Source organism: Ammodytes marinus, assembly GCF_949987685.1.
Source record: "Ammodytes marinus genome assembly, chromosome: 11".
NCBI lineage: Eukaryota > Metazoa > Chordata > Actinopteri > Uranoscopiformes > Ammodytidae > Ammodytes > Ammodytes marinus.
Window position 1 is genome coordinate 28,068,444 of NC_137215.1, and position 18,728 is coordinate 28,087,171.

The following is an 18,728-nucleotide window of genomic DNA, read 5'->3' on the forward strand; positions in this document are numbered from 1 at the left end:
GCTTTATTCTATCTTTATAATTGTTCTTGGACTTTGTCAATCAATTTGTCCCCTAAAGACTTCTTATAAATGTTTTCTGATTCCTTTTTCCTGATTTGTGCTTTTTAAAAAATACAAATGTATCGGAGTCCATTTGAAAAATCGCCCAATTCTGCCTATGCAGTTTTATTAGATGGAACTTTTATTGAGAAACCCCAGTGTGGTCACGACTTGGAGTGGGACTGGCATGGCGTTATTCCACCGGGTGTTCTGCTCTGACGCTAGGCCCAAAACCACACACAGGTCGAGCAGGACAGTGTGCGGTAGTCTGAACCGGCTCATCAGCCACTCGTCCCTATTTGCAAGTAAATCAGCATGTTCTCGGAAGATTCTCTCTCCGTATTCTTCGTTGTGCCACGTCTTCCAATAAAGCCAATTCAGCCACTGTGCGTCATTACGCATTGTGATGGCAAAGTCTAGCCTGGGCACTTTGGATTAGTCAGTTGCATAAACGCCAATCCAGGATGCGGACCCAGGGGCTTCTGAAAGTTATCCCTGGAGGGGTAACCACTTAATCGCTAATGCGAATAAGGGGAAGGAGCGAAAACAAAAACACACAGAACTGTAAAGGGCCACACAGGCTACCTTTATTATAACAGAACAAACTAAACCACCGCTGCCAAGCAGCTGAAAGAATAGACAAATAACTCAACAGTTATATTGCAACTCTAAACACTGAGAGCACTAAGGGAGAACCTCTCACTATCCCAGAGGGCGAGACAATGAGCAGCACAGAGCACTGGGGTCTCAGGACATAATATGATATATTATATAACCTCTTCACACCTGGGCTCAATTAGCCAATCAGTGCCACACACACCTGATTGTAGTGAGTGAATCAGTCACTATTCTCACAGAGCCAAAATACTGCCTCTCTCTTGTCATCGTCCCCTGACTCGTACTGCATCAGATTTCCTTTTTGAACAATGTGGCTTGTGTGTAGTGTTTTGCAAGAAGTGTGTTGCAGAATTTTCAAACACAGCGCAAAGCATATAGTATTGTGTTTGTAGGGTTGGTGCTTTGGTTTAGGGCATGGTTACAAAAGTTAGAGGTTGTGACGCTTTGGTCATAGCAGTCACTTTTAGTGTTTAAGCATTACGCAAAAACTGTAATTAGATAGTTAATGCGGTTTTGAGAAGTAAAATGTTTTGCTATGATGGTTGTATCCCCGACAACAGTGTCTTAGCAATTTAACATTTTGCCAGAAATACAGTGTTTTGCAGGTTGTTGTCTCTTGAGTTTTGGTAAATGTGGTTACTGAATGCATTTTGTGTGAAATGAATGAAAAATGAAACACAGTTTGGAACACATGGACTTCAGTAGTGCACACTGTGTTAAGAGTTTGTGGTTTTAGTTGTGCCCACTGTGCTTTAGCAATCAAACAAAAATTGTAAACAGACACCAGAATGAAGACTTCCTTTTCATTATATTTATTACATAGTAAAAAGTACTTTACTTTGCATATACAGTCTATATATATACACATCATAAATTCAATTCATTTCCTGTTCAAGCATGAATCAGCTCCTGATATAGGTAAGAGTCCCGTACAACAGATAAACACACAGCTTACAAAATGTCTGTCTGGTTAGTGGCTCTATAAGGCTGTAGTGTTAACCTGACTGACATACACACACTGGATCTATGCCGTCTGTACTGCAGTGGAAGAGTCTTCACACTCAATAAATAACATTAAACATCAGTGAGATAATGGACGCTCGGCTCTCTGTCCACATCACAATCACCCTCGTGTGAATGAGTCTCCATTTGTCACTTTCCATGACATTGTACAAAAGGCACAGTCAGCATGCAAGAATATCAACAGGTTTCTATGGAAGCAAACTAGCAAAACATAGTGAAGTGTGAGCACAAGCCAGAATGTATTGTGGATAAGTCAATGCCACTGAATGTATAGCACTGCAATATGTGACTCAGGAAGGGGATTTGGAACACACACTTTCAAATGCCCTTCCTGCCACGGTGCCACGTCACATTTTAGTATGAGGGAAATGGATGCTATAGAAGGTTGTCCTATGTGCTTCATTGAGGTGTGTGTTCTGCTATGTTATACTTTGTCATAGTCCCATATGGATGCATTTAGTAGCTTCATTCAAATGTTGGTTCACATTTGAAAGTTGATATAACGCCACTAAAAAATTAAGAATCTGAAAAAATTCAAACTGCATAAATTAGTATGGATGGTTGTGAAATAGCTCAATGCTATATATTCAGTGACAGACAGTCCAGTTATATACATGAAACAGCAAGTTACTGTTCTTATTTCAGGAGCTTCCATAGATTTTCCTTGAGATATAGTGAGTAACCCAGTCTAGTTCTCCGGCCCTATGGCTAAGTCACTTCCACACTGAACTCTCAAGAATTGTTAGACTTAATCACATACATATTTGGAGGTCTAACTGTACAGTTGGGCCAGGCTCATTGCACATTTAAGTATCTACATTTTGGAATGTTTTAGATGTGACATTCTCCAGTCCGTGTGAAGAAGGCTTCATGTGCACAGCTCAGTGTGTGCAGCGGAGCAGGAATTGGCAACTTGTTGTTTGTGTTTGTTTGGGGGCAAAATGCTGACGTAGAAAAGTAAGGAGTAGAGGCCAGTGAGCATCACAGGAGAACAGGACACAATGTGTCTGAGGAAGAGCTTTATAAGTAAAGGTCAATCTCAATGAGCCAGGGATCCCTCACTGCTGGACCATAGAACAGCTCTGTTAAGTCATATATCTATAGTATGCAGTAGCAATGGGTGAGTAAAGCCAGGAAAGGGAGCCTGGCATTCCAAAGTTCAAATCTAAAATAAAAAGATGGTGTTGGCCTTCAGTGGATGCTGAAAACTGACTAATTATGATTCCAACAAGTCCATCACACACACATGGGAGTGTCACGCTCCATCTAGAATGAACCAATCTTTAATAACATGTTGTATCATGTCCAACAGCAGGCTGATGTGTTCTGAACGTGAAAACACTAGATTATTCTCAAATCATTACCCAGATGTTGATCGCATTTGGAATAATTCCACCAATCTGTTATTGTTCACAGTGTATACATATTGAATCAATCTATGATATGAATTTGTTTTTTTAAGGTTAAAGTGTTGAAATCAGAGCCATAGCTAGAACCTAAGAAATACTGAAGTCATAAGATTTAACTTACCCAAAGTTTGGTAAACATGATATTTTTCTTATCAACAATACCCATGAATTGACTCAAACCAGCACTGAATGTATCCACTAACGTGTGTGTGTGTGTGTGTGTGTGTGTGTGTGTGTGTGTGTGTGTGTGTGTGTGTGTGTGTGTGTGTGTGTGTGTGTGTGTGTGTGTGTGTGTGTGTGTGTGTGTGTGCGTGTGCGTGTGCGTGTGTGTGTGTGTCATCTACTTCCTCTGAGCTCCAATAAAACACCACTGTTGCCCTGGGGGACATGTTCCTTCTTTACCATGAACACACTGTAGTTTATTTGGATTCAATCACACAAACACACAATCACACAAACACACTTCTTTGAGGAACGTTAGAGTAGCTACAGTGACTGAGCCTTTTTATAAATGTATATATATAATGAGTTGTGTTTCTATATTTACATGTTGAGTAAGAAGCAGCAGGCTTACACTCTCTTAAGACTTCAAACTGCTGGGGAAAACCAAGTCTGAAAGTTTACTTTATTTCTCTGAAATATATATATTTATATATATATTTTTTTATATATATATAATGCATTGATTTTAAAATACTAGAATTAGCAAGAAAAAAATTCCCCATGTGTGTTTCAACATGAACCCCGACCATTTAGCCCCAATAAACCTCATCGTTGTCAATGCTATCTCCAGCCCTGGATGTCATTTACATGTTTGGCAAACACACTGTACCTCAATCAGACTTTACCTAACATATTATTCCTACAATGTTGTCCGTGCAGTATTTTCTCTTCATGAATATCTGAAGAATATACTCAACACTCAAATGGCACATAGAACACAGGTGCACCTGCCATTGCTGTGTCTTCAACAGTGTTGGATATACAGGGGAAGTTTTCATTCATTAAAATGTGGTGTGGATGAGGTGTCACATCCGGTTTATCGTATATATTCATATATATATTTATATATATATATATGAATATATATATATATGAAACCTTGTTTGAAAAGCTCTGATTGTAGTTGAAGCGTTGTGGGTCCAGTTGTTACAGAGCTGTTATTTGACCTGGTCAGGCAGTGGGAGAGGGGAGGAGGCCTGGATGAGGGCGGGGTTTAGGATGATTGGCAGGGCCATGGGGGGGACTCCAACCTGAAGAGGAGAGGCCAGAGGCTGCAGGATGAGAGGGGACTGGCTGGGGACTGGAGACGAGCCAGACGGTCCTAGTACACACACAAAGACACCAGTGGAACACAACATTTACACAATGTGCACAATGGCACCATGAACAACAAAAGGTAATCATTTGACTTTATGTGTAATGAACCTAGAATATATGAACATTTTGACTTTTTGAATTAAATCAAGGGAAAAATGAACTTTTTGATATTCTTTGAGATGCAGCTCTATACCTTGTCATCATCATCATCTTTTGTGGTGAGCAGCTTTTTAGAGAGTCATTTACATTCTAATTTTCTTATTGATTTGTGAGGGTAAACCATGAACGCTCATTTTCCCACTGATCCTCATTTGATTGTGATTGGATGTGAGTGTGTGTTGTTGTTACCATTGGCGCTGGCTGCTGGAGGCTCCTGTGGTGTGTCTGCAGGCTCTGGGACCGGAGAGGGGGGCTGGACCGGCGGAGACACGGCCTCTGCTGGAGGATCTAACAGAGACAAACACCTGGGTCAACAACACATGCTACAGCACACGTTACTGGCATTACATCAAGCCACTCACACGCTCACGCCATCTCCATGTTGGCATAAAGCTTGCAAGGCATAGTCAAGACTTAACTATGTTGAAATGATTTATGTTCAAAAAGTGTCAACTGAAACATTAAAGATGTGGCCATTCATTGGATTGAATGGAAGGCTATTGACTGATTGTATTGAGCTGTATGGGTCGCCGTGGGCTGTACCTGCTATGACGGTCTGCTTGAAGAGCTCCTCCCTCAGGTGAGGCAGGAAGCAGTCGATGCGTTCCCAGGTGATCTCCCACAGGTCAGAGTATCCTGTCCTGGAGTCAGCGCTGTGGAAGATCCCCGCTGTGTCCATCACAAGCAGCATGTTCTTCAGAGACTCAGGGATGGCCTCCAGCTAAGCCACACACACACACACACACACACATTCAGTACTAGGCGCACACCTGAACAATACATGATGTTCCATGTTTGCCGATTGTTTTCATTGGTAGATAACTAGAAGGAAAAGCTGCTTCATGTGCTGGAACATCCTCCTTATTCACAAAACATGAACAGGTGTTTCAAGTAGTAGTGTATAGTCAGACTGAAAGGCTGAACTGTTTCATTGTGCAATAAGGTAACCCTGGTCTGGTACATATACGTTGAGTTAGCAGTGTGTTAGTAGTATCTCCTCACCAGTAAGTCACTGGAGCCTGCGTGCATGTACTTGTCCATGAAGTCCAGAATAGTGAGCCAGAGGGCAGCGAAGGTGGGCAGGGACAGCAGAGGGGACAGGTGCTGGAGGAAAACCTGGACACACAGCACACAACACAGGCATCACTTCGGGTCACCAGAACAAAGTGTGGGCTTTGGATTTGACTGGGTACAAAAGCTAGCATCCTCACTGAGCAAACCAACACCTGTTAAAATAGACAATTTTTATTCCTATGTACTATGATGGTAAGGTTTTGTTTTCAACATTCATTTTACAAAATGTTTTGTGTTGCTCCATCATAAAGCTATGATTAGAAAATCCCTTACACCACATGACCAATAATAACATAAACAGATTGTTTTGGTGTCTCTGACCCAAGCCCCAACCACAGCCAGTTCTACCAGCATCCATTGCGCAAGTGACGACAAATCAAGTTCAGCGAGTGGCCACCAAGGGGAGGTATCAAAACAGAGCAATTTCTCATTGACTCCCTTGTTAAATATGCCGTTTACACAGCATTATTAAACCTATTTACGGCATGACAACACTGAGGGGGGTGAATCTTTTTTGTACCAGGCTAGTTTTTATTCTATTGGAGGTTAAAATGTATGAATAATTAGAGGCGCAGCCTCTTGAGTGACAGCTAGCCACTGGCCCTCACTTTGCCTCGAAGGTACGTCAGCTAGATGGGCGTATCTCCCTCCACCCAACGTCACATCAATGCCCTTTTTCGGTAAGGAGGCGGTCCCAAATCTGACAAGATGGCGACGCGCATAGGCTAGGACAATTGGATGCAGTATAAATAACTGTGATCAGACCGGTGCTCATTAACAACTGGCTTACCCTGCTCACTCATGTTATTTTACATTTCTGTGAATATACAAACATGGCTGACTGACTGTTCCCTTGATCTAAGTGATATATTTGCTAGCTGTTGTTAGTGTGTGCAGCTTTCAACCTTTGATAAGAGTGTGCAGGCTCTCATCCTGGTCTCCTCCATACCGCCAACATCTGCCGGACTGATGTTGTCGAGCAACTTCGTCAGCAGGGGGAAAAGCACCTACACACACACACACACACACACACACACACACACACACACACACACACACACACACACACACACACACACACACACACACACACACACACACACACACACACACACACACACACACACACACACACACACACACACAAAAATAGAACATCAACCTCATGAGCACAATGTATCAACCCTGCTGAGCCTAATCTAATGGCAGAGAGAGCATTTGATAGTGAGTGCAGCCATCCTGCAGCCTGTTCACCTTATTGAAGCAGGATTCCCATTCGGTTGCATCAAGAGTCTGCAGATCGTGGACCAGCAGCGCCCTCTGGAGGTAGGTGAGCGCCTGCATACGGACCTGTCTCCTGGCATCACAGCACAGCCAAGCAATGCCTGGAGTATGGGCAAGCACATAACACACATGAGCCTCACACTGACCTGAAGCCTGCTAGTCAACCTTTGGTGAACTGAAGAAGAGGTTCCATCTCCTGGGTAAAGGCTGACCTTGGAGCAGTGGACACCAGCAGCTGGTCCACAGAGTCTGGGAGTCGGCCTCCACCCTCCTGCTGCTGCTGGCCTCCAGGTGGCGCTGCTCCTCTGCCCACGAGCTGTAGATGCTGGCAGCCCGGGTGTGCAAGGTGTGCATCAGGTCCAGCAGCTGAAACACACACACACACACCAGTGTAAACAATGGCATAATGCATGGATTAGATGTCAAGTATTGAATGGTAACGCGGATAGCCTAGCCAATATGGAAAGTCAATGTGGAGAAGAACCAGCCTTTTCCTTTAACCCATTGATGACTATTGCAATCTAGGATGCATGTCCTTAATGCCTGAGGGTTTTCTGAAAAAAATAGTACGAATTGTCAAGTCTACCAAAACCTTAATATCTAAGCCTGTGCAGCACATAGAAACATGACATAAAATACATTTAAAAGTTAAGGTTCAGAGGTTTTATTTAAACATGCTCCCTTAGCGCTTTCAAACCAACACATTTTTCTAAAAATCGTCAAAATTAGATGGGGGAGGAAAAAAAATAATAATATAAAATATTTAAAAATAATGTGCTAAATGAGGTCATAATCCTGCTTCCTTTTAGCATGGATAGTAGTGACTGAGTGTGCAGTGGAGGGATAAAGATAGACAGATATAGGAAGGAGAAGATAGCTTTATTTTATTATTTAGTTCAATCATCACTGGCACCATAAATCCGACTTCCCAGTACAACTGGAACGCAGACTGACTCCCGCTGTCGGGAGCCGATCAGCTGGTACAAACGGCTGTATACCACGGAGATGAAAACGAAACTGAAACTTAACTATCGCCTGGCTGGGCTGAATTTGAGTTGGAGCAGCAAAATATAGCCTAAATTCATAAATATTGTTAATAAATAGATGCAATGTGTTGTGTGATTTTCGTCAGTAGCCTATAGTAGACCTAGATTCTGCGCTCCGAACGCCACTAACTGTTCTGTAATACACTATCGCTGACATAGCCGGCGTATTTGTATTATTATTTTCATTTATTTATTATTTTTTTGATTGACGTGATTTTCGGCAAACCACACAACTTTTGGGTGGTCACATGGTCTTAAAAAATCAACAAAACCCACCTCATGAAAATGAGATATTGTAACAATGCTGCGCTACGCAGCAGCCGGCAGGAGAGACAATGTGGCATCGCGCAGCAGCCGTCATCAATGGGTTAACAGGTTCACATTTCAAACCTTGAAAACACATGCTCAAAATCAAGCATGTTTCCAAACTGTCCAGACACGGTACCAGACAGTGTTTTTTTAAAGAGTTTACAGCTCAACAATACCCTGGTATCATTATCCTGTAAAGCCTTGGGGAGGTAAAAGGGTAAGAGTGCTGCAGTACTTACATCCTGACTAACCTGTAATGACAGCGTGTGATAGCTGGCCGGGACCCCCTCGTCCTCCTCCTCGTCGCTATGGGAGCGTGCTGGCCTCTGATTGGCTCTGCTGCCTCCTCTCCTCAGACTAGCCCCGCCCTCTCTCTCCCTCCCTCCAGCCTTCTTCCTCACACGGGACTTGGACGAGTCGTACTTGTGGCTCTTCTTCTTGTCATAGTTCCTGTAACCTGGGGAAGATCAAAGTAGGGACACACTCAGCGACCACTTTCCCCAACGTTTGAACATTTAATTCTTTTTTTTCTCTCTCTCTCTCCCTCGCTCTCCCTCTCCCCCTTGTGATGGCCAATAAATGACTACGCAGCTAGTATTTCTAGTTAGGAACCATTCTGATTGGAGCTGCCCTCTCTTCAGCCTTAAACCCTGATAGGGCTTTACCTCAGTGAGAAGTTTCTCCTCAGCCAATCAGCACCCGCATGGAGTTGAAACACTAGCAGCAACTGATTTTTACCAATATCATCACCCAATCCCCCTATCTTTATGACTAAGTACAGGAACTAAATAGAATGGAATTCCCCTATTAATAGGGTATTATAATTCCATAGAAAAGCAATTGAACCTCTTGCTCACAGATTACACTGCCCAGTCCACATATACCTGCCCAACTAGTGTTTACAATCATAAGCCTTATTCACACTGGACTCTCTTCTCCTCTGCCTGACTCCTAGCCGCCCCCTCCCCATCAATTTGTATAGAAATGTCTGTATGTTGTTCCTCTTTGTCAAGCCACGCTGCATTATTGATAAGTGCTATATAAGTTGGATGTATTATAATTATTATAATAAAAAGGGGCACAGGACACAAAAACAAAATTTAATTAATTTGCGTTGGAATTTTTTCCTTTACAAACGATGGACGTAGTCAATTGGAACAGGATTAAGAACACAGAAATCCTAGCGGTCAGCAGGTAATGCAAAGGCTTGCGAATGGGGGTTGAAGACATATTGTCTATATGATGTATTTCTATGCCTCACCTCCGTTAAGGCTGGCCTCCACAAACACTCGTATGGCTCTCACACACAGCTCAAAGTTGTCCGGTGTGACGTGGGCTGCGTCCCTCACAATGAAGGACAGCGTCTCCACACACTTGAGCAGTGACTTGGTGTCGTGCTGGCCCAGGTCCTGGCCCAGAGTCAGGCTGTACTGGTTGACCAGTGGGTGATTGAGCTGAGCTTTAGATCCCACTAACACCGTCCTACTCAGCTCCAGATCACTTTTCCCAACCTAAAAATGTACACAAATCACCACAATGCAAACATGAGTTACAATAGGATTAAACATCATTGCAATATTTATATTCTTTAAAAAACAGTAAATTAGACAAATCAGGTCTGATGCCGATCTGAATGTAGCTCGATGATGTTTTGTGCCCCCAACGGAGCCTGCAAGGCAGCGCTGCCTGGAAGGCACTAATCAAACAGCAAACACCTTGAAGGTAACCTATCTACCCTCAGTTCACAGGACCACTTGCTGACTATGACTTGATTTTCAAAGGTGGTTTACTTGAAATACTAATCTTTGATAATGTACAAGACATAACTTATTATTATTTACTCCTTAGGAGAATGGTGGCCCAATGCTCAATCCCTCTTCATGTTGGAGCACACCCAGACCGTTAGGGAGTCAGTCCAATACAGGGTGGGGCGTCAGTGGCTTCTTTTCCATATTTCTCTCCTTCTGTGTTCCTCATGCCAAGCCAATCACACTCACCCATCCACACCAAAGAGCTCTGGAATACTAATCTCATGTAACGGCATTTGTGTCTGTGATTTGCAAAACCATTGCACAGTACATCTTGCTGCTCATGATGTAAGTAGTGTGTGTGTGTGTGTGTGTGTGTGTGTGTGTGTGTGTGTGTGTGTGTGTGTGTGTGTGCGCTGACCACTAGCCATCCGCTGCTTGCTACATCCAGGTCTGTATTGGAGCGAGGGATCCTGGCCTTGCTGTGTTCTGGGGGGTAGAGCTCGGAGTCAGAGGTGTAGCCGCGCTCACAGGTCACTTCACTGGGATGATGGGCTGACAGCTCACTGTCGGACAGGGCTCCTGCAAACACAGAGATATTGGACTATTTTCACATGGTCTACAGGCCCTACCCCTGTGTACAACAGAGGCTCATTATGTATCACTGTTTCATTTAGGAATATTAAAATACGTTTAGTTTGTATGTTGCTTGGTGAATCAAATACCTTTTGCCGTTTGTTTATTTCTCTCTATACTTCCTACAACCCTGAGACGTCTGGAGTCAAACAGAAGAAGGTTTTACTGCAAACTACAGTGAACAGTATGTTCTTCCTAGCCTGGCTCCGCCCGCCTACCTACGTCCTCTCAATTTTCATTTCCCTTCAGTAGTCAGTCTGGGTGTGCGGTAGCCTGGCATTCCCAGACCTGCCACTAGGCGCTGGCAAATTAAATTTGCTGCGCGTGTTGGTCTGGACACGCTCCGTTGAAGCTTATCAAGAAAACCAGAAATCTGGCGGGCGCGCCAGAGCCCCTTATATGGTACTCTGGGGAGGACGTAACCGGATGACGACAGTGACGTGCATGCGACGTCGAAGCCGTGATAGTAAACATCAGAGATGGCTGCGGATATGTTGTGCGAGTTTGAGACTGCTTTGGCCTCGACCCTTAACGATTTGGAAGACGGCACTCAAATCTTTCATTAGCAAGTAAGTGGAATGTTCTATTTTGCCGACCGACAACGGCAAACGTTTAATTTAACAGTTTAACAGCTGTTCGCTAAACGAAAGGGGCTTACGTCGCCTTGTGCATCGCTCTGATTGGTTGTAGTGCTATCCAACTGCGTGCAGTGGCATTTGAAATGCACGAGTAGGAGCCGCCCCTAGAGTTGGAAATTACTATTGATCGTCGCCAGACCCTCTATCGTTCAAGATATCAGGGTCTGGATTTCCAGGCTAGGTGTGCGGTATATTCTTAGGTTTTCTCCGGCCACAATTTTGCCGGTCCAATCAGCAAACAGAGGGAATGGCTCAGAAGCCGGAGCATGACATATGTCACGGCCAAACGTTATGCGATTGGTTGGCAAATCCAGAGTGGCAATGGGCACATCCAATAGTTTTAAACTTCAACAGACACCCGCCTTCAAGTGAGTTAACGTTTGTCAATTGAGCGATTCCAGACCTTCTGTACAAATGAAATGAAGTACGATGGTCTGGTAGAACCAGGCTATGTTCTTCCATCACAAAACAACTTTTGGGGCAATGGGTTTAAAACAATGCGCTCCTCTTACCATATAAAGGGATTTTATGAAACATTTGGATGTTGTTTTGCTTGGAGGGATGATATGATAACCTAATTGTGAACTCAAACAGCTCAAATGATATGCACTGCATTAACAAGCTTCTGACAAACTATTATGACCAAAATATAAAAAGTTTGAGAGATCAGAACTCAACTTTTTTAAATTGCTAAATATTTGAACGTGTCTATATATCACATGGCTACGACGGAGCATTAGGGCCACGCTGAAACAAAGAAAAGGAAGATTTTAGAGAATAAAAGTCCATATTTTACTAGATTAAAAGTCCTAATATTATGAGAATAAAGTCAACATTTAACGGGGGAAAAACAATGCACCAAAACAACCCTCTTCCTGCACTAAAGAGACTATTTCCTCCACGTCCGTGTCATTGGTTCTTCTGAACAGACAGTTTATTGCGACGTGGATCAGAGTTGTCAGTGTGAACATCCTGCAAAGTAGATCGCAGCAATATCGGCATGACACCGAAACTGGATGGAATGGGTCCCATCGCTAGTTGATAAAGTCTTCATCAATGTAAAAATCCCAAGTTGTTTCCACCCCTCAGATAGACAAAGAGAGAAAGAGTTGAACCTGTGTCGCTGTCAGCCGTGGTGGAGGCCAGCTGGAAGGAGGCAGGAGGTTTGACCCCAGCTCCGATGCACTCCAGCAGGGAGAAGAGAGTGTACCAGTGCTCCGTGCAGTGGATGTTGGCTGCATTAGTCTTGAGCAGCTCGTGGAGCCCATAGGCCACCTCTCTGCTGACCCGGGACAACACCTGAGGCTTCATCATCATCAGCAGACGCAGAGACAGCAGGACCTGGAGGGGAGGGGGGACACAAGGTCACACATTGATATCTCCATCCTCTCTTCCATGACCATCAGCTTCTAGTGTTGGTGGGAACATCCAGACGTCAGTCAGGCAAAGTCTTGTTCAACCTAAACTGTTCTCCCTGGGTTGTTTCTATTTTCTGAAGTAGTCAATTAAGGGATATGGAAACATGTTTAATTGAGTGTGTCCAGGAGTGTGAGTGTGAGTGTGTGTGTGTTTGTGTGTGTGTCCAGGTATTCGGGTTTGTGTGTCTGTGTGTGTGTATGTGTGTGTGTGTGTGTCCAGGTATGCGGGTTTGTGTGTGTGTGTGTGTGTGTGTGTGTCCAGGTATGCGGGTTTGTGTGTGTGTGTGTGTGTCTGTGTGTGTCCAGGTATGCGAGTCTGAGTGTGTGTGTGTGTGTGTGTGTGTGTGTGTGTGTGTGTGTGTGTGTGTCCAGGTATGCGAGTCTGTGTGTGTGTGTCTAGTTGTATGTAAGAGTGAGTGTGTGTGTGTGTGTGTGTCCAGGTGTGCGAGAGTGTGTGTAAGAGTGTGTGTTGTACCTGAGAGCTGATGTCCTCTCGTCGTAGCAGGCGGATGGCGAGTCGCAGCAGACCCACTACGGCTCTCTCCACCAGGAAGCAGCTTTCATTGGCGTGCACACACAGGTGACACAGGTGGTCACGCACTGTCTGCCACACACAGGACACACGGTCTCTACACACACACACACACACACACACACACACACACACACAGACACACAGACACACAGACACACACACAAACAAGTTGCTGTGTTCAGAATGCAAGGCACAAAGACAAAGGACTGAGTGTTGTGAGGGTGTGGGACAGATGGTCCTTCCTACCGGTTCTCCAGAATGATGCGCAGCAGCATCTCCAGGCAGAAGGCAGCATCCTCTTCATCATACGTCTCCTCATCTGGGGTGACTGATATCAGAGCCTTAAGAGAGACACAGCCACTTTGTTTGGAGCATTCTGGGATTCAACCATGATGTGAATGCCATTTATGTAATACACGTGCACTTATACATATATATATAGATATACATTCACTGACCACTTTATTAGGTACACTGGTTCAATTTCTTGTTAACACATATAAATAATCAGCCAATCACATGGCAGCAACTCAATGCACTTAGGCATGTAGACCTGGACAGAACAACTTATTGAGGTTAAAACCGAGCAACAGAATGGGGAAGAAAGGGGTTTTAAGTGACTTTGAACATGGCATGGTTGATGGTGCCAGACGGGCTGGTCTGAGTATTTCAGAAACTGCTGATCTACTGGGATTTTCACACACACAACCATGTATAGGGTTTACAGAGAATGGTCCGAAAAAAAGAAAAAAAATCCAGTAGGGCTGTTCCCCGACTAAGAATGTACCTCGTCCAATCTGATTGGACAATGGTGGACGGCTGGAGGCAGAAGAGTTTCCACGGTACAGAATTACGCGCGCCATGATCACACAGGATAACACTATGTATGTTTTGGTATTAACAACATAGGTTCTAAACACCGCTAGCCTTGGTGTGACACACTACTTAAAGGCCTACTTCACCAGTGGGAATATGAAGGTGTATTGAACTCTGAGATCCTATGTAGTATAAATGTGCAAAAACTTTAGAAATCGGTTCATTCTAGCCTGAGAAAAGGCAGAAAGAGTGTTTTATGGTCTCACTGTCTAACCCTACAGTTTGCCCAGTTGTGATGTCACTGTGATGTCACAACTGTGACATATACCTGAGCTGTGATGTTGGCTGCGCTGTACATGGCGGTGAGTGAAGCGTCAAGTGTGTAGGCTGCTTAGGGAGATTTATTCAAAGATTTGTATTAACAGTAATATTAATAGGCTGATATGTATACCACAATAGGTGAAGTATAATGATTTATTTGGAGAAACCAATCAATCCCATGTACAGTTAGACATTCAGCACCACCATACAGCCAGATTAGAATGATCCTTGATTCATAAACACATTTTGCCACTTTTCGCCTGTGAGATTGGAAGTGGAATCAGGCTGCTCCCATCGAATCATTGAAATATCGACTATTCTGCGTTATATATATATAAACTCACCGGCCACTTTATTAGGTACAGCGGTTCATTTTCTTTGTTAACACATAAAACTAATCAGCCAATCACATGTCAGCAACTCAATGCATTTAGGCATGTAGACCTGGACGGAACAACTTATTGAAGTTGAAACCGAGCAACAGAATGGGGAAGAAAGGGGTTTTAAGTGACTTTGAACATGGCAATGTTGAGGGTGCCAGGAGGGCTGGTATGAGTATTTCTGAACCTGCTGATCTACTGGGATTTTCACTCTAAACCATCTCTAGGGTTTATCGAGAAAAAAAAAAAAAACATTTGTGTGGATGTAAAATGCCTTGTTGAAGTCAGAGGTCAGTGGAGGATGGGCATACTGGTTCGATATGATAGAAAGGCAACAGTAACTCAAATAACCACTTGTTACAACCAGGGTATGCAGAATACCATCTCTGAACGCAAAATACGACCAACCTTGAAGCAGATGGGCTACAGCAACAGAAGACCCCACCGGGAGCTACAATTCTCACAGGATCACCAATATTGTACAATATAAGATTGAAAAAGCATGCCTGATCCGATGAGTCTCGATTTCAGTTGCGACATTCAGATGGCAGGTTCAGAATTTGGCGTAAACAACATGAAAGTATGGATCCATCCTGCCGTGTACCATCAACCATGCCATGTTCAAAGTCACCTAAACCCCCTTTCTTCCCCATTCTGATTCTCGGTTTGACTTCAGTACATTGTCTTGACCACGTCTAAATGCATAAATGCATTAAATTGCTGCCATGTGATTGGCTGATTAGCTTTTTGTTTTTATAAGCCATTGAACAGGTGTACCTAATAAAGTGGCCGGTGAGTGTATATATACTGTGTGAGTGTGTATACAGTATGTATACATGCAATCAATAAGGAATGTTGACATGAAATGATGCTAACCTTCATGAGCTCCTGTAAAGACTCCAGCTGTAGGAATTTACTCTCTGTGATCAGCTTTTCTGGGTCACATTGCTAGAACAGACAGAAATAGAAAAAAAAAGTCAGTGAAACAGCCGACACATTTTAAGGCTTGAAAGTGCTTTTGGTTTGGATCTTCAAGCCTTCCATAGGATGCATTTATGTCAAAAGAAGAGGCCCACAGAAGACTTTATACGGTAACATTAACAAGTAAGGGTCTGTGAACTCGGAAACATGTTTTTATTTTAATTTAGTTTCTACTATTGTGCATGAATCTAAGAGATATCATGCAGCAGGAAACACACAAATCAAATCAGTTTTAGTTGTATAGCCCAATATCACAAATAGACATTTGCCTCAGTGGGCTTTTCATTCCATACAGTACGACACCCCTCTGCCCTTAGACTCTTAGCTCGGCTGAGAAAAAACTCCCAGTAAAAAAACCTTTATCGGGATTAAAAAATTGAGAAACCTCAGGGAGAGTTGACAGAGTAAGGGATCCCTCTCCTAGGACGGACATACTGCAATAGATGTTGTAAGTAGAGAAAATCATAAAAGAAGTCAATCGTTGACCAGATGTTTCCATGGTAAACACATGAGCTATAATCCTTTTCACCTGGATTTATAAGAAGAGCGTTGAGGTTGTGAATCCCCTGAAATAACAAGATGATCAGAATTCCTAACTTCACCTTGATGCAGAGGATGGCGGCCTGCTTTGCCTCCTGGTTCTCTGTGGATGGCCCTCTCAGTCCTGACTGCTCCGCTCCACTCAGGGTCAGCCAGTTGACAAAGCTCAACACTGCAGACTCACCGCTGACATGCAACACAGTGGGAACAGGAAAGTCAAACGTTTTGTCCAGAATTGTTGTGATGACATACCAGGGTTATCACGTATTATTACATGTTAGATTGGGTGTAGTGCTACACCATTTAAAGCTGGGGTGGGTAACTTTTTCACTGTAATATTTAGCAGTATTATATAAGTAATTAATAGGCTGATATGTATATCACAATAGGTGATGTATAATGATTTTTTGGGAGAAGCCAAGCAATTCCATGTAGCCTACTATCAGACATTCAGCGCCACCATACAGAAGGACATTTAGAATGATCCTGGATTCATAAAAACATCATGCGACTATTTCACCGGGAGATTTGCAGTGGAATCAGGCTCCTCCCACTGAATAGTGGACTACAGTCAGCCCTACAGTATAAGTTTCCCCTTATTGTAGCAACAGGCTGTCTTTCTCCTCTTCTCTATCACAGACTACTTGAGAAAAGGTCAAGAGAAGGCAGGTGAGATGTGTGCGTACCGATTGGATGGCGTCTCCTCTCTTTGAAGGGAAATCTTCCCATTTGGCTCCACAAAATCTTCCACCTGAGGCAACAAGCGCAGTGTTTAGACAGTGGACAGTAGGTGGCAGCAGAGAGCTAACAATACACTCTGTATCAAACCCAATGTATGAGCCACAGACACTCTGCATTCCGAATCGCAAACTCTTTCTTTTTTCTATTCAACATACTACACCCGACGATAAAAATAATCGAGTAAGGATGCAGTAGGCATACTATTGGGACATACTTTTACTTATTTATTTCATCATAACATTGCGCCTTCAGCTTGCCTCTTGCTTTTATATCCGTCGCATCCCCGTTTGTTTTCATATGGAGGCTTCGTCGATGTGACGTCATTTCAGGTTTGCACTGGATTGTGGGTCAGAATCGCCCAAATAGGATGCCGTTTTCAACACTAAAAATCTTGGCCGGATGTAGTAGAAATCCGGGTCTTTCTAACCATCCTAAATCTGGCCACAAGAATCGGGACATACTAAATCTTTTTTCTACCATACTAAAGAGCAGAAAGTATGCGATTCGGAATGCAGGGACAGTCTCTGCAGTCTTATCAGACACATAGTAGAGAGTAGAAAGTGAGTCTGACCTCCACCATGGCTTTGGGTAGGAGCTGGGCTCTGAACAGCTGAAGCATGGAGTCCATGATGTTCTTCCAGCCCTCCCTCAGGATGTTGCCGTGCCGATGGGAAAGGTCAAACACTGTCTTGGCTGCTGTCTGGGCCTTGCTGTTGCTGCCAAACACTGTAGGCAGGTTCTCCACAGACTGCAAAGGGACACACAACACTCTACAAGTCACACACTACTGCCTCCTATGGATAGTTCACGTGCCGGCATTATGTTCATTATTTTCCAGTAGGTGTTGGATACATAGACCTGCACAGTAACATGACTTCAATCTGCTGTCATATAAAACACAGTGCTTCACTGCCATCATGACATAAGCAGGTGGGCACATCTCATGCACTGTCAAAGGCAGTGCATGAGATACTGAATCAGTAACCTCTTTTAAATCACTTCTTAAAACACATTTTTATAGACTTGCTTTTACGTGATGCCGTCTATTTATTCTTTTTATTCTCTTCGTCAATGTCTTTGATCTCGTTTGGTTTGTTGTGTTGTGTGTGTGTATATGAGTATGTGTATTTATCTTTTTGTATATGTGTTTTTGATTAGTATGTATTCATTTGATCGTACTTGAGTGTATGTATTTTGTTAAAGCACTTTGTAAACCATTGGGTTTTTTTTTAGATATTTTTTGGGCATTTTTATGCTTTATTGATAGTGTAGAGACAGAGTTGAAATGGGGCAGAGAGGGGAGTGACATGCAGAGAACGACCGTGGGCTGGAATTGAACCCGGGTCTGCTGCTGGCCGAGGCCCATGGGGGGGACGCCCTACCAACTGAGCTAAGGGCACCCCACCATTGTTTTTAAAGGTGCTATATAAATAAAGATATTGTTATTATTGTTATAATTATTATTATTATTATTATTATTATTATTATTATTATTATTATTATAAAGGGGAACTGCAACATCAACCCTTGCCTTCTACAGCTTAACATATGTCTAGCAATTAACATACAGCAACTGAATCAAACAAAGAATCAAACAGGGATTGTTAATTACGAGAAACATTTTATAAAATATTGATAAATGATTAAAACATGGTCTTGGACAATGATGTTTTTATTTTATTTTACCAACACA

General features: G+C 43.2%; 1 protein-coding gene across 2 annotated transcripts in view; it reads right to left on the reverse strand.

Moving 5' to 3' along the window:
- Positions 1 to 1,448: 1,448 nt before the first annotated feature.
- Positions 1,449 to 18,728, reverse strand: part of gbf1 (golgi brefeldin A resistant guanine nucleotide exchange factor 1) — a 106,725-nt gene continuing 89,445 nt past the window's right edge. The window contains exons 24-40 of one of the 2 annotated variants that reach the window (XM_080037222.1): positions 17,607 to 17,783; positions 16,981 to 17,045; positions 16,357 to 16,480; positions 15,650 to 15,721; positions 13,503 to 13,597; positions 13,197 to 13,350; positions 12,419 to 12,644; positions 10,451 to 10,611; positions 9,543 to 9,792; positions 8,533 to 8,738; positions 7,139 to 7,292; positions 6,897 to 7,027; positions 6,548 to 6,649; positions 5,571 to 5,684; positions 5,112 to 5,289; positions 4,758 to 4,856; positions 1,449 to 4,413 (exon numbers count right to left, since the gene is read on the reverse strand). In XM_080037222.1, the coding sequence (XP_079893348.1) occupies positions 4,250 to 4,413; positions 4,758 to 4,856; positions 5,112 to 5,289; positions 5,571 to 5,684; positions 6,548 to 6,649; positions 6,897 to 7,027; positions 7,139 to 7,292; positions 8,533 to 8,738; positions 9,543 to 9,792; positions 10,451 to 10,611; positions 12,419 to 12,644; positions 13,197 to 13,350; positions 13,503 to 13,597; positions 15,650 to 15,721; positions 16,357 to 16,480; positions 16,981 to 17,045; positions 17,607 to 17,783 (2,472 nt within the window). In that variant the 3' untranslated portion in view covers positions 1,449 to 4,249. Of the gene's footprint in view, positions 4,414 to 4,757; positions 4,857 to 5,111; positions 5,290 to 5,570; positions 5,685 to 6,547; positions 6,650 to 6,896; positions 7,028 to 7,138; positions 7,293 to 8,520; positions 8,739 to 9,542; positions 9,793 to 10,450; positions 10,612 to 12,418; positions 12,645 to 13,196; positions 13,351 to 13,502; positions 13,598 to 15,649; positions 15,722 to 16,356; positions 16,481 to 16,980; positions 17,046 to 17,606; positions 17,784 to 18,728 lie in introns of both variants that reach the window. The other variant, XM_080037221.1, reaches the window with a different exon arrangement.